This window comes from Budorcas taxicolor, chromosome 11 (assembly GCF_023091745.1).
Source record: "Budorcas taxicolor isolate Tak-1 chromosome 11, Takin1.1, whole genome shotgun sequence".
Lineage (NCBI taxonomy): Eukaryota > Metazoa > Chordata > Mammalia > Artiodactyla > Bovidae > Budorcas > Budorcas taxicolor.
The window spans coordinates 46,089,793-46,106,780 of record NC_068920.1 but is presented as its reverse complement, the minus strand read 5'-3'; the positions used below and the strand labels follow the sequence as shown (position 1 = coordinate 46,106,780).

The 16,988-nt window shown below is 39.2% G+C and overlaps 1 protein-coding gene across 1 annotated transcript in view; it reads right to left on the bottom strand.

Annotated features, from left to right (window-relative positions):
* Positions 1–16,988, bottom strand: part of KIF6 (kinesin family member 6) — a 417,940-nt gene that overhangs the window by 310,045 nt on the left and 90,907 nt on the right. Inside the window, exons 4-5 of the mRNA XM_052648206.1 lie at positions 9,181–9,328; positions 4,152–4,261 (exon numbers count right to left, since the gene is read on the bottom strand). Of these exons, the coding sequence (XP_052504166.1) occupies positions 4,152–4,261; positions 9,181–9,328 (258 nt within the window). The remainder of the gene's footprint in view (positions 1–4,151; positions 4,262–9,180; positions 9,329–16,988) is intronic.

The following is a 16,988-nucleotide window of genomic DNA, read 5'->3' as shown; positions in this document are numbered from 1 at the left end:
GGTGCCCTAACAGTATGTATACAAAGTCCACAGGAAGTCAACAGGCTTGTAAATGCTTCTGCAAGAGCAGAGAGGCAGAACCCATTAGAATAAAAGAGGGAAAAGAAACAGAAAAGGCAAAGGACATGTGAGAAGAGCAAGGGCGGGTGTCCATCAGGTGAGCTGGGAGGAAGCTGTGCTGCTCAGTGGTAAGGAACCCATTACTGATGCTATTATTGTGCCATATCAAAATCACCTTGAACTCTGTGTCACATGGTTAACCCAAGTATAAGAATATGGAAGGGATCAAAAGTGTGTATTGTCATTGTCCCTCAAATGGATGACTTCAGGAGAGAACCAAGGTCAAAAGACATCTTGCCTAGTATTTCTGAATGATATTCAGAGTGTTTGGAACATTCCTGCTCACAACAAATACAGCCAGTCAACCAGACAGACAGGGTTTCAGAGTTAAAGCCTGTTCTGGTTCAAGAGTGTGAAACCAGATTAACAGTGCATCCACCCTCTTAATCCAATCCAGGTACAACAGAAGTCACATCCCATTATAAAGAACTGCTTTATCATCTTAGTAAAAGGTAAAACCTTGAAAATCCCCGGAAAACTAGCAGACTCAATACCAGTCAAATCCCATTATCCCCACACCAAGAGACTACACAGCTCTGAGCTGTTCTGGGATTTTATACTATTGAATACATCTGAAGTACACAGGATACAGTCTTGGGATATGGGAATCTCCTTTCTTAAAGAGAATCTTCTCATTTTTATTTTAATGAGATTTGTTGTCATGTAATTATAGTCTGAAACATAAGAAACTTTCAGACCACTTTTGTGTGGGGGGGGGGCGGGGGTAGGGAGGTAGGGTGGGGTGTGGGGGAGTTCATTAAAAACATCTGTTTTGTAACTGAGGGCATTTCTGACATGAGTCAGTGAACTCCTTCTCCAGCAAGAAGACAAAGCTACTAAAGGAACTGCAGTTTCAGACAGGAAGCTGGCACCAGCTATAGAGACAACCCCACCAACACTGAGAACCAGGGCTAGGTGCCAGGCATGCTGGGAAAAGCAGAGTCACAGGGGAGTTAAGCCTTCCCCTTGCTCTCAAGAGGCCTGAGGGTATTCTCTAGCAGGACAACAGAAAATACCTAGAGCACTTCTTATTCTTCTGTGATGGGGAGAAGAACCACCAAATAAATTCTATTGTATGAGATCACTAATCTGTGAACTTTAGACACCGGAGGTTGGATGGTTGCTAAATATTTTAGAATCCAATGCCCACATTTTACAGACAAAGAGAAATCCAGGAAAGTGAAAAAAAGAAAAAAAAAGGTTTAAGATTGCAAGGTGTGGGACTAGAACCCAAATTTCCTGCCTTCTAATCAAGTGCTCTTTCCTTTAGATCACATCGCCTCTCTTAGAGCTCAAAGGGCTTTTCTCACTCCTTGGTCTTCCCATAGTTAGACGGCACCTAATTACTCAGTTAGACCCAGACTCACAGACCTCATGCTGTTTTCCCTATACATTCTCATCTTCCAAGAGTCTCCTTCATTGTTTCAGCTTAACAGACAATTGTTAAAACTTTGAAGGAGTTCAGCCTAGGTGGGAAAGAGACTACCAGCGCAAGGAAGGCACACTCCCTACCTCTGTGGAATGTACTGTCAACATGCACATCTGGTACGGCGTTCTCAGACACCAAGTTATACCTGTGAAACGTATCACAACCACCTGTGCAAGCTTTCTAGTGGAAATCTCCCCTTTAGGTCAATGACGCCTTAATTCTCTAGGTCCTGTGGTAAAACCTTGAAGCTATCTTTGCTATTCTGGCATGAGAGTGAGAGTACCTGGTTTTTAATCCTTATTCTACCACTAACTGAGGAGTTTTGAAACACTGGGAAAGTCCTAGCTTTCTGAGCTTCCTCTCTTCAACTAGCAAAATGAATAGAGCTGTAACCTCTGGGATTCACCTTCTCTGCAGAACCAGTCAAACCCAAGGTGGGAGATAGAATCTGCCTGTCTTCTATCTTCCTCTCTCTCTCTCCCTTTCTCCCTTCCTTTCCTTCTTTCCTCCTATTTATTTATTGCATATCTCTCAGATTTCTCTCTCCTCCATGTTCATCACAGTCAAGCCCTTCATTTCTGGATTTATTACTAAACATGCTTCAAGCTCTTCAGTGTAGATATGGCTTGTTAAAAGCAATTTTGCATGCTTGCCCAGTCACTTCAGTCGTGTCCAACTCTTTGCGACCCCATGGACTGTAGTCCGCCAGGCTCCTCCGTCCATGGGATTCTCCAGGCAAGAATACTGGAGTGGGTTGCCATGCCCTCCTCCAGGGGATCTTCCCCACCCGGGGACTGAACCCACATCTCCTGTATTGGCAGGCGGCTTCTTTACCACTAGCGTCACCTGGAATGCAAGAGTTATCCTAGAGGAATATAGATTAGACTGGAGGCGGAGAAGGCGATGGTACCCCACTCCACTACTTTTGCCTGGAAAATCCCATGGATGGAGGAGCCTGGTGGGCTGCAGTCCATGAGGTCGCTAGAGTCGGACATGACCGAGTGACTTCACTTTCACTTTTCACTTTCATGCATTGGAGAAGGAAATGGCAACCCACTCTAGTGTTCTTGCCTGCAGAATCCCAGGGACGGCGAAGCCTGGTGGGCTGCCGTCTATGGGGTCTCACAGAGTCGGACATGACTGAAGCGACTTAGCAGCAGCAGCAGCAGGAGGCTAGCAAACTAATTAAGAAACCTATTAGAATAAAGATTAATCTCATACCAAAAGCCTGTCATTTAAGTCCCCCAAAGGCTGGCTTCAGTTGGCCTTCCTGCTTTCACTTCACATGACTCTTCAACACATAGCCTTTCTGTCTTAAACACTATGGTTTCTATCCTTTCTGTGAGGAAAGTGTTTCCTTTTTGTAAACTTAATTCCAATGATTTCTTTAAGAGCAATTTCTTCCATGGAGTCAGCAGTCTTTCCTTTCTCTTAATTTTTATACAAATATTAAGAGTACCAATAATAATCCCCTTTCCTAATTCCCTCTAGTAAATACTGTTAACATAAAAAAGATGAGATGTAAAAACTATTAATCAACGTTTACAGAAGAATATATATGTTTTACATATATTCTTTATATATACATATTTTATTATCTCTTCTTGTTTCCTTTGCAAATTAAAATAAGCAAATGACTGTTGACCTTTTTGGTAGAGGATTAACATATAGTTTAAACTATCTTAGAATAGTTAATAAGAAAAATATCACAATACATTTTCTTAGCTCTACCAAGATTCTAAAGATGTCTGGACAAAAGTATATGAATATTACTAAATATATGTATAACGTAGGCAAATATTCAAGCAAACAGTGAGGAATATTACATATACACTTACGGAGTAACTTATTCCATTATGAGATAAGCTCTGAAGACTCTATTTCTATTTCAGTTATGAAACAATCAATGCCAATCTGACCAAAAGCATGCCAATGTTAGTCAGTAATTGTCGAGGAGCATTTGGGGAAAACAAAGTTTTATTTTCTCTCTTCTCTGGTGATTCCGATGGTAAAGACTCTGCCTGCAGTGCAGGAGACTGGCGTTTGATCCCTAAGATGGGAAGATCCCCTGGAGAAGGGAACTGGCAACCCACTCCAGTATTCTTGCCTGGAGAATTCCCTGGACAGAGGAGCCTGGTAGACTACAGTCCACGGGGTCGCCAAGAGTCGGACACGACTGAGTGACTAATGCTAACTAAAGTTTTACTTTAAATTCTTTTATTGCTAATTTGAATACCTTCCTCAGAGAAAGGCCACAACTGGAGGAGTAAGATGGTCTCATTTCACGCGGCAGGAGTAAAGCAGTATTGTCACAGCCCATCAGTCCTCTCGGCACCCACTCTCTGAGAACACTCGCTGCATCTGCTTGTACCAGCTCCAAGAGAGACTGTTTCAAGAATGGAGTTTCAAGCAATTTTAGGTCCCATCACTACTGTCTATTTGTCATAACTGGAAAAAATATCCACTACACTACAAAAAGATTCTGTTATCCAGTATTTGTTAATTATGATTGAGACCAGAAACATACAAAGTTTCAAAGAAAACAATTGAAGGGAACATCTGAAAGTCATTTTCCCCTACTCTTTGTTGTTCTGCTACTCACGGCAAATCTTCCAAACTGGAGGCTTCATGTCTTGGATCCAATAGATCATAACCACATTCATTGTAGATTTCCAAATAGGAAATGTGCGTTGTATACATTTTGCTGCTGTCCTGATTGGGAAAGAGAAAGATGTTATTAAATGGCTATAAATCATGATTCAGCTTAGAGAGAGATGAACACATTTATCTTTAGTTTCCTTACAGTTTCTCTCCTTCACTCTCTCACTTGGCATGGTTTTCATTTTCAGTTCGTGACACTTTCAAGTTGCCAGTTACCATATGCATGAAGCTTTTTTTTTAAGATGGCCAACATCCATGATTACAAGCAACTTCAGTCTGTTATTTTTTATTGTTTCCACGTTATATGTAAAAAGTCAATATACACTTGAAATGGGCCAACTTGGCTGCAGAACTGTATAAAACATTATTTTTTACTTTCAGACAGGAAAAAAAAAAAAAACCAGAACACAGAATTGTTATTTCAGTTTAAATACTTCAGTAGCCAAAGAATTTCCATCTTCAATCATAATTCCTTTTTAACTTTTCTAATATTCAAATTTCCAATGACAGATAACAGACAGTAAATACATGTGGAAAGTGAATTCCAGGGGATAACAGTAAGATGGACATTAACAGTTCACTATTTACACCTTGTATGCTCAATTGTTCAGCCGTGTCTGACTCTTTGCGGCCCCATGGACTGTAGCCCATCAGGCTTCTCTGTTCACGGGATGTTCCAGGCAAGAATACTGGAGTGGGTTGCCATTTTCTACTCCACTTATACCCTACCTGTTGGGTTAATTTTCCTTGCCCAAGTGGCAAATTAGAGATATCCAGCTATTGATTAGAGAAAGGGCTTTTCTGTGTGTCATTGCTGAGATGCAATAATACAGGCATCAATATAATTAAGATAAAAGTCAAGGTGACTGGTCCTCATCTCAGTTCTGTCAACAGACAGAAAGAACTCACTCCCTCTGAGATGGAATAAAACAGGGGATTTTTTTTTTTTTCAGGTCTCAAGAAAAATCCAAGCTCTGTTTTTCAATACAAAGTATCAATAAGAGCACCTCTTCTTGTTTCCCCCAAGGCAGAAATGCTTCCATTTCTGCAAATATTAAGAGTCCTGCTACTCATAAGCAGAGAATATATTTGTGTCTTCTGGCCAGAAGGTCGGCAGATTGTCAGAGTGGATATTCATAGATAGGATTCTCTTCTATATGCAAGAAAACCCATTTGACAGGTGTTATTCAAAGAAAGAGAAGATGGGAAAAGAATCGTGGCCTGCAAATCCAAATCTGGAATCCTGGTCCTGGCAACTCTGAGCTGCTACCAGGTCAGGCCTCTGTTCTACACCCGCTGAAGTGAGGAAGTTGGATAACGACTCTGTGTTCTTCAGGTTAAAATTAACATGATTCTCTGGCCCTAAAGTGGCCCAAACTATCCAATTAAAGATACTACCACTTCATAAAATTGAAATAATACATGAAAATTTAAGGCAATTCTCAGCTAGCATATGACTGTAGTGAGATACTCAAACTACAGCTGAAATTCCATGTCTGGTGTTCTGCAAAAGTGACAGCATGGACTGAATCTCTGCTAAACAACTTCTCCCAACCAAATGCTGGAAATCTTGATGCAGGTGACGCTGGCTGCTAACACTGACAAATGATCAATCAATTATGTTAGTGTCCTCGTTTAGTAAAGGCATCATATCAACATAATTTAGGGGGCTATAGCTTACATTTGTGCAGGAAACAAGAGACTACAAATACACACTGCAACGCTAGACAGTCTGAGTGGCCTTTAGTCTAATCCACCGTTTCCTAAAATACCACTTAAAATACTTGTGGAAAAAAAGTGTTCCATGATCAACACACATGCTGTCCATCCCTGAAAGATTCTTGCTACTGCTACTGCTAAGTCACTTCAGTCGTGTCCGACTCTGTGCGACCCCACAGACGGAAGCCCACCAGGCTCTGCCGTCCCTGGGATTCTCCCGGCAAGAACACTGGAGCGGGTTGCCATTTCCTTCTCCAATGCATGAAAGTGAAAAGTGAAAGTGAAGTCGCTCAGTTGTGTCCAACTCCTAGTGACCCCATGGACTGCAGCCTACCAGGCTCCTCCGTCCCTGGGATTTTCCAGGCAAGGGGACTGGAGTGGGGTGCCACTGCGGAAGAGCACGTTAAAATCCAAGGGGAATCACTCAGCAACATCCTGAGATCCTGTCTGAAGCAACACATTTCTAAAATTTATCTGAACGTATCTGACATGTCCCATCGATTATGGTTTGAGATTTTAGCATACAAATATGAATTCATCTCAGCATCAGACAAAGCTGGGTTAGAGCAGTGGCTCCGCCTTTACAACTGAGTGATCCTGTGCACTTAGCCTCAGTTGGTTAATCACGAAATCGGGGATAATAACCTTTAATTGCAGAACTATTGTAATGGAGAAGTAAGTTTCTGTATTTTAAATCCTAACAACAATGCTAGGCACCAATAAATGTTAATAGCACCAATAAATCATTACTGCTACTGCTATTATTATTATTTCTGTTATTATTTTTATTTCTGAAAGCCACCAAACACAGAACTCAGTATGTGAATACAGAAGGAAAGGAAAAGAAAGGCAAAAAGAACAAACTGTATGTTCATCGGCAGGGGAGAAACTCTCTTCTTTCAGAAACTAGAAGAAATCATAAAAAAGGAAAATGGCAAGTCCATTGCCCTAAGATGATAGGGATAATTCCTTTGGCTCCTCCAGCTTCTGGGTTTTCTGGGCTTTTCTTGGAATACACACTTAAAATTCACTGAGCTATGTGGCAGCTACCTTTCCTTATTACTCCTTTTTTTACTGTTTAGGACTGCCAGACTGTAATGTAACACACATGTTCCCTGCAGACAGCCTTTTCTCCTGCCCCAAAACAAGTATGAGCCTCACAATACTCAAAAATAATGAGCGGTGATTTCTAAAATAAATGGAATCAATTTTCAGCTTTGAAAATCTTTGCAAAATGTGCTCCTATCACCCACTCACAGGCATTTTAGCACCTGGTATGCACTAGAACTTAGTTTATCTTGAGATAAATACTTTGCATAAGTCAAATGTTTCCTTTAAGGAGTCTGGAGAGCACCATGTGACTTCTAAAGCAATCAACTGGGGGCAGCTGAGTACCTGTCAGCATTTTTCAGCTAAGAAGTGAGGACAAACTTTACGAAGAATTTCAAAGTTGCCTCTGGCTCGTTCTGCCACATTTCAGTCGGTTTATAACAAATGCATTGTGCCCCATCCTGTTAATCTGTTCATTTACAAGGAGTTGTCCTGGATGGGGATCCCTCCAAGTCTAGGAGGTTATTTAGAATCATTCAGAATGAAATGAGGTTTAGAGCAACATCAATGACAAACAGACATAAAAACAATGAACCCAATAAACGGTAGGTACTGGGGAGATATTGAGACTTTAAAAACTGTATTTTGGTAACCACAGATGAAATTTAAAGACATATACATTTTCTATTAGGAAAGAATTTATTTTGTTTAACTTAATTAGGGGATTAGCTCCGTTTGTTCTAAGTTTCAAAGGGTTCTTTGAAATTGGTCAGAAGTCAATTGGCCAGAAGATATTCATGGCTGTAGTAACAGCTATCATGTTTTGAGCATTGCCCATGTGCCAGGAATTGGACAGTGTCTTTAAATACAGCATATTCAACTCTGAAAGCTACTCCACAAGCCTGAGACATGGAGCAACTGCCCAAGTCCACACCCTGTTAAGCGGTGCACTTAGAACCAGGTGGGCCTACACCACCTTCAGTGAGTCCCCCAAGACAGCACACTGCTACATTAAGCGACAAAAGCTACTAGAAATGATATTGCCAGTTTGTGAGATCTGGAAACCAAACAAAACAGCTAATGTCAGAAATAAATGAGTAAATGAAAAGGAAGAATTTGGATTCAACATATATGTTATATTCAATCCTTTCCTTCCCAAATTTTCCGGCATGAAGAGCTGGCACGTTTGCGAGAGGGAGAGATGAGCTGAACTAATGGCTAATTGCTACTTTATGGGTGGAAATTAGAATTCTGCATATCTCAGCAATTCTCATCTTTGCAACTCCAAATGCAAGCAGTATGCAGTAGAGAAATTTTGGAAACACTGTTACACTGACCCAGTTAGGCCATTTGTTACACAGAACTGATACGACCAAAGAAAGGCTGGAACTAGCAGAGATGCCAGAGCTTGCCTAGTACAATGTAGTCCCTCTTTTCAGAGGAGAACTGAAACCCAGAGAATTTAGGGGACTCACTGTGTAGGATTTGTTTAAAAACAACCAGCAAAATAAAGCCAGCCTCATGGTCAGTTTTCTCAGTTTTAAAATGGGGATAGAGATATCTACACTGTCAGTTGTGTTAAATCTTGATAAAGAAACAGATATTTGGGGAACATAGTTTTTTTGAGGCAGCAACCAGCTGTGTCCCCCTTTGCCTAGCAAAAGTAATAAAGCTACCCTTTGCTACTTCAAAAAAAAAGAAAAAAGAAACAGGCATTTGCAACTATACAATAAATGATGCATATACTATAGAAAGGAAACTCCTCTTCATAACAATATTAATTGCAATAGGATGTTTACTGTGGTAAATTCCTCTGGGCTGCCAATAAAAGTGTGAAGGAGGTAAAGCCGCACTATCCTATTCACTGCTTTAGTAGCTAAAATATTTTTCAATTTCTTAATGAGAAATAGAAGATATTAGTTGGAAAAATATGTTGTCAGTTCTTTTAACCTCCATGGGTGTATCAGAAGGAACTCCCTTCGAGTCTTTGCTGAAGCAGAATCACTTAAAATGAGGCACCTTCTGGATTTCTACCTTTTCAGCAAAACCCCAAACTTTCTTTAAATGTAAATTACGGCCAGAGTTACTCCACAATATTTCCTCATGTATATACAATACAATAAAAGGTCACAATAAATTTTCCACCCACAGTAAATTTCTGTGGAATGTATCAAGCATAAAAGGAACTGAAAGCTTCATACCTTTTGTAATTGCTCAAAAACGTATGACAGTGTCCTTGGGATGATGCCTCTGTCGCTGTAGCGCTCCGCCCCACCCGTAATGGTGAACGTCTTACCGCTGCCTGTTTGTCCATATGCAAAGATGGTACCATTGTAACCTGCCAGGACGCTGCGTAAAGAAATGACACACTTTTAATATCAAAACGGCTAGTTGTGTTTGTATTATGCCTGCACGCATGCATGCTAAGTTGCTTCATTGTGTCTGACTCCGCGACACTGTGGACTGTAGCCTCCCAGGCTCCCCTGTCCATGGGATTCTCCAGGCAGGAATACTGGAGTGGGTTGCCATGCCATCCTCCAGGATCATTTGCATTATACGGCTATTTTAATAGCAATTTGATTCAACACTACTGAAAAGACATCGATAGAAATATCTATAGAAATATTTATGGATGTGACTAGCTAGCTAGGAATTATTTTTTATTTAGGAGTCTTAGCACATCAATCCTTTTCTCTAAGAAAGAACTAGTAACTCAAATGGGATCCAGTCATCTTAAATATTTTCTTCTGTTGCTTGAATAAAGTTTTTATTTTAGAATATAATTGACCCTTGGATAACAAGAGTTTGAACTATGCGGGTCCACATATAATCAGATTTTTTTCACTAAATACATACGACAATACTACATGATCCTCAGTTGGTTGAATCCACCGATGCAAAACCAGGAGTACAGGGGGCTAACTGTAAAGCTATACTTGGATTTTCAACTGCGGGGAGGGTTGGTGCCCCAAACCCCTCGTTTTTCAAGGGCCAGATGTAGTTGACTCTTTTATATTTACAGAAAAGTTGCAAAGACAGTATACGGAGTTCACACATACCCCACAACCGGTTTCCTCTGTTACTCAGATCTCAGACTAATATTGCACATTTGCCACAATTAATCAATCAATATTGAAATATATTATTACAAACTCTACACAAATCTCCTTAGTTTTTAACATAATTTCTCTTTTGCCCCAGCTTCACTGAGATAAATTCAGCAATAACATATATAAAATTAAGGTGTACAATGTGATGAATCGATACAATATATATTGTGAAATAATTACCACAATAAGTTACCTTAATAAATCCATCAACATATTCATCACCTCAAATAATTATCTTTTTTGTGGTGATAACATTTGAGATTTGCTCTCTTCACAACTTATAAATACATAATACAGTATTGCTCATTATCGTCACTGTGCTGTATATTAGATGCCCAGAACTTACTCATCCTATATTTAGAAGCTTCTATCCTTTGGCCAACATCTCCCCATTTTCTCTTCTCCATAGCCCCAGGTAACCACCATTCTACTCTTTTTTTCTATGAGTTTGTTTTTACCGATTCCACATATAAGTGAGAACATACAGTATTTGTCTTTAACTTATTTCACTTACCGTAATGCTCTCAAGGTCTATCTATGTTGTCACAAAAAGAATTTTCTTCTTTTTTATAACTGAATAATATTCCATTGCGAATATATACCTCATCTTTATCTATTCATCTATAGATGGACACAAGTTTTCCCATGCCTTGCCAATTGCCTTGGGAGTGTAGATATCTCTTTGAGACAGTGATTTCATTTACTTTGGATATATCGCTGACCTTTGAACAACTTGGGTTAGAACCTTGACATGGACTTTTTTCAGTAAATACAAAAAGCCTTCTGCATTTGTGGGTTTTGCACCTGCAGATTCAACCAACTGTAGACTCGAGTTTCCACCCAAGGTTCATTGAATCCACAGATTCGAAACCCATGGATACAGAGAATCAAATATGGGACTTGACCGTTCATGGATTTTGGTAAATGCAAGGGGTCCTGCGTTAATACTCCACAGATACACTGACAGACGTATCCCGACAGATGTCCGTGTACCCAGAAGTAGGGCTGCGGAATCATTTGGTAGTTCCATCTTTAATTCTTTAAGGAAACTCCGTACTGTTTTTAATGGTGGCTGCAAAACAACTTACATTTCACTGACAGTGTATAAAAGTCCCCTTCTCTTCTCTTGAAATCAGGAAATACGCCTCCAGCTTTGTTCTTCTTTCTCAGGACTGCCTTGGCTATTCAAATTCTTCTGTAGTCCTTAAAAATTTTTGGTGTTTTTACCTGCTTTTGTGAAAAATGCCTTTGGAATTTTAATAAGGATTGCATTGGATCTATAGATGGCTGTAGGCGGCTTGTTCATTTTAATAGTATTAATTCTTCTGATCCATGAACATGGTACATTTTCCCATTTATTTGTGTCTTGTTTAATTTTCTCTTTGATGTCTTGTAATTTTCAGTGTACAGATCTTTCACTTTCTTGGTTAAATTTATTCCTAAGTATTTTATTGGTTTTGATACTATTGTAAATGAAATTGCCTCTTTTACGTTTTTTTCAGATATTTTGTTGTTGGTGTATAGAAACACAACTGATACCTGTGTAGTGATTTTGTATCCTGCAACTTTAGTGAATTTGTTGCTTAGTTCCAACAGCTTTTTGGTGGACTCTTTAGGATTTTTCTCCATGTAAGATCATATCATCTACAAACAGGAATTTTTACTTCTTTCTCTCAAATTTGGATGCCTTTTATTTCTTTTCCTTGCCTAATTGCTCTGAAGAGGACTTCCAGTTATTATGTTGAATAGAAGTGGTAAAAGTGGGTACCTTTGTCATATTCCTGATTTTAGTGAGAAAGATTTAAAGCTGTCACCATTGAGCATGATGTTAGCCATGATTTTGTTATATATGGCATTTGTTATGTTGAGGTACATTCTTTTTATACTCAATTTGGTTGAGCGCTTTATCATGAAAGAATGCTGAATTTTGTCAAATGGTTTTCCTACACCTATTGGGATGATCATATGATTTTTATCTTCGGTGAATGTGGTGTATCACATTTATTGATTTGCACATGTTAAATCATCGTTGCATTCCAGGGATAATCCTACTTGAACATGGTGTGTGATCCTTTTAATGTGCTGTTAAATTCAGTTTGCCAGTTTGTTGTTGAGATTTTTTGCATCTATCTTCATCAGGGATATTAGTCTATAGTTTCCTTGTGGTGTCCTTAATCTGGCTTTGGTATCAATGTAATGCTGAATGTAGAAATGTTCCTTCCTCTCCAATATTTTTAGAAGAGTTTGAGAAGGATTGGCATTAATTTTTAAGTATTTGGTAGAATTCACTAGTGAAACAATCTGGATTCAGGATTTTCTTTGTTGAAAGATTTTTGATTACTAATTCAATTTCCTTATTGTTATTGATCTGTTGGAAGTTTCCATTTCTCCATGACTCAGTCTCACTTCATTGTATATTTCTAAAAACTTTTTTGAGGTTATCCAGCTTGCTGGGATATAAATGCCCATAGTAGTCTCTTATGATCTTTTGCATTTCTTTGGTGTTAGCTCTTAGGTTCCCATTTTCATCTCTGATTTATTAGGGAATTCTATCATTACTCTTAGGTGGCTAGCTAAAAGTTTGTCAATTTAGTTTAAGGAAAAAAAAAAATACTTGCTTTCTGGCTATTTGGTAGTTCCTTTGTCCCTTTCTTCCTCTTCCCCTATCTTTCCTTGGGAATTGATGCTTTGATTCTTTCCTCTTTATCTTTTGAGTATCTCCTGCAGGTTTTTGCTTTGTGGTTACGATGAGACTTACATAAAATATCTTAACAATATAACAGATTATTTTAAGCTGATAACTTAACTTTGATCACATATAAAAATTCTACCCATTTTACTCCTTGTCCCATATTTTATGTTTTTGATATCACAGTTTGCCTCTTTTTATATTGTATATTTATTAACAAAATATTGTAGCTATAGTTAGTTTTTAATACTTTTGTCCTTTCAACTCTATACTAGAGTTAAGCAATTAGCACATCACCATGTCATTGTTGTTTAATTGCTAAGTCATGTCTGACTCTTTTGTGACCCCATGGACTATAGCCCACCAGGCTCCTCTGTCCATGGAATTTCCCAGGCAAGAATACTGGAGTGAGTTGCCAATTCCTTCTCCAGGGGATCTTCCTGACCCAGGGATCAAACTTGCATCTCCTGCATTGATAGGCAGATTCTTTACCACCTGAGCTACCAAGGAAGCCTGGTAACACATCACCGTATTACAGGATTAAAGTGTTCTGAATTTGACTATATACTTATCTTTACCATTATGTTTATATTTTCATATGTTTTCATGTTACTAATTTTATTTATTATTTTTTTAAATTTTATTTTTACTTTATTGTACTTTACAATACTATACTGGTTTTGCCATACATTGACATGAATCCACCACGGGTGTATACGAGCTCCCAATCCTGAATCCCCCTCCCACCTCCCCCGCCATATCATCTCTCTGGATCATCCCCATCCATGCACCAGCCCCAAGCATCCTGTATCCTGTATCGAACATAGACTGGCACTTCATTTCTTACATGATGGTATACATGTTTCAATGCCATTCTAATTTTAGTGTCTTTTCAATTCAGCTTGAAGAGCCCCTTTCAGCATTTCTTGTAAGGCAAGTCTAGTGATGAATTCTATCAACTTTTACTTCTCCCTCATTTCTGAAAGACAACTTTGCCAGTAAAGTATTCTTGGTTGGCAGTTGTTTTTTTTTCCCCCACACTTTTATATGTCATCCCACTCTCTTGGGCTGAAAAGTTTATGCTAAGAAATCTGCTGATAGCCATATGGGGTTTCCCTTATTGTGAGCAGGTTTTTTTTGTTGTTGTTGTTGTTGTTTTGGTGCTTCTATAATTTTCTCTTGGTTTTTGATTTCAGACAGTTTTATTCTTATATGTCTTGGTCTGAAATTTTAGGGTGACATATTAGTTTCATGAACAGGGAAATCCAAGTTTCTCCCCAGATGTGACAATTCTTACTCAATATTTCTTTAAATAAGCTTTCAGTCCCTTTATCCCTCTCTTCTGAGACTTTAACAATGAGTAGCTTGTTTCTTTTATGGTATCTCACGCTTCATGTAGGTTTTCTTCACTCTTTTTCATTCTCTTTTCTTTTTGCTTCTGCTTGGAGGAGTCAGCTATGAAGCTTTCCAATGAATCTTCAATTAAGTTATTGTATTCCTTGACCCTAGGACTTTAGTTTGCTTGTTTTTTAATGGCTTCTATTTCTTTGTTGAATTTTTCATTTTGCTTATGTATTGTTTTCCTAATTTCATTTAGTTGTCTACATTTGTTTTCTTGTGGTTACCTAAATTTAAGAGGATTATTGTAAATACTTTGTTGGAAAGCACACAGATCTCTATTTCTTTAGGGCTAGTCTTTGGAGCTTTATTAATTTCCTTTGATGATGTCATGCCTGCATGGGTGAACTTGAATGCTGGGTCCACAGGGGCTGACCCGGCATTGGGAATCACTGAAGTGGGTCTGGCATCTGGGTCCTAGGGTTTAGCCAAGAGTAGGTTGGACTGGGAGCCTGGTTTCACAGGAGCTGGTCTGGAGGCTGGGTTCACAGGAGCCAGCCTGGTGGTAAGGCCATTCTAGAGCCTTGGGCCATTGGAGCTGAATTATTACAGAATATTTCTACTCAACAGAATCTGTCACCAATTATAAAGCAATATCCCATTAGCAATGTCATTTGGAAATATATTTCTTGGCCACAAATGCACTAGGTAAATGAAGTCTATGACTTTAAGTATCAAACATTAAACATTTTATTGATTTTTGATAGAAACCCTTCTAAAATATCAGAGGTTTCTAATATTGAAAAGTAATGGACACAGAGAATAAATTAGCGTTTTCATTCTGATTTAGCTATGAAAAGCTTGTTCACAACCTATGGAAAGTGAGCATGGTAGTGTGTATACTGGCACCTGATGACTGTTATGCCTACTTTTTTAAGCTTAAACATTCTCCTTCTATCAGTTGTCTTAGTATTACACCATCTTCTATGTGCTTACTCCCCCTTCCCCGCAACTGCAGTAGAATAGAAAACCAAATGGCAAAGCTTCAAAGAATGTTATATAAAAAGTTTTAAATGTAGGCGCCACCTATATACACTCAATGGCTATTTCTATATTACACTGCTACAATAAAAACTAAATAAAGAAATATAAATGGGCAAATTTTGTCTCCAGTTCCTTTCAGCTGAGCCTTCTCATCCAAACTCAATCTGCCCCCCTCTTCATTGGGCACTGGGAAGTTTCATATGTTTCTAATCTCATCTGGCCTAAGAGAAAAATACTAATACAAAATAAATATAGTGCGGTAAGGACCTTTCAAAATTATGTCTCCATGAGAACAACAAGGACAGTGGCAGATATAGTAAAAGTCAACTTTTTTAGAACCCTAGAAGATACCCAAAGGTTCACAACAGTCCAAGGAGTGCTTACTCAAGAAAAATAACTGAATATCAGTAAGAACAGTGACCTTTATGGTGTTTTAACCTAACCATTGCCACTCCCTTCTCCCCAATTCCATGGTAGCCTTGAAAAGACAAAAGCCTTGCAACCAGAGCAAGTGTGACGGTGCAAACTAGCAAGAGGGGACTAACAACAAGTGGGGGACAGTACAGGCTTGAAGCCCAAAGAATTGCATTTCTCTGACCTGTCTGGAAACGTCCTAGAAAAGCCCCACGCACAGCATTTGTCATTGTTTGACCTGACTCAGAGCTCACTCAGTGCAAACAGCCCTCTCCCCATGGTGTTTATTGAAAAAAAAAAAAAAAATCAGTGTTAAGTGTTTAATATTACAGTTGCCCTAGGTTGCAATTGTTAGTGAGGCAAACAAGAGGGTGAAAAAGGCTTACAATAAAAATCTGTGGAATGGTATGTTTATGAGAGCTTTGAAAAGTGATGATATATTCCTGAGTCTCCAGAAGGCCGCATACTTGTGCCGGGCTATGTGCGTGCCCAGGAAAGACCCAAGAAGGTGATATTTCACTTCTGGCTGTCTGTGAGGCTCCGCACAAGCATGAAGTAAAGGCCAAGGCAGTTATAAACTTCTGGAGCATTGAGAGGGTGTCCCAACACATACACAGACTCCTTCATCAAAGGTTTGGAGATGGACTGGTTTAAGGCATTTAAGGACAGCTCTGTCCAGTTATTAACTGATGATTAAGCAACTGAGCAATGATTTCAGAGGCTGCAAGCAACAAAGAATATAGACTTTACAGAGTTAGTCTAGAAAATTCACTAAACAAACCAGCAGCAGCAATAACAATAACAAACTCTAGGGAGGGTGGCAATCTGATTCTCAGAGCTGTTATATTACATTACATATAACATCCAGTTTTCCAACCCCCAAAATGTTGAGGGCTTCCCTGGTGGCTCACTGGTGAAGAAGCCACCTGCCCATGCAGAAGACACAGGTTCATTCCTTGATTTGGGAAGATTCCACATGCCACAGAGCAACTGAGCCCATGCACCATAACTATTGAGCCTGTGCTCTCGAGTCCAGGAGCTGCAACTGCTGAGCTCATCTGCCACAACTACTGAAACCTGTGTGCCCTAGAGCCTGTGCTCTGCAGTAAGAGGAGCCGCTGCAAAGAGAAGCCTGCACATCACAACTAGACAATGGCCCCCGGCCGCCACAACCAAAGCAAAGACTGCACAGCGATGAAGAGCCAGCATAGCCAAAAATAAATAAATACATTTGAAATATACAAAGAAACCGGAAAGTATTTCCCATACACAGAAATGAAAGGTTTAACAGAAACAGTCCTGGAGGAAGCCCAGACAATGACTCATTATCTAGATGTATAATTTACTTATTCCACATATGTTCAAAAAACAAAAGTAAAGCATGTTTAGAGAACTAGAGAAAGTATGAGAATAT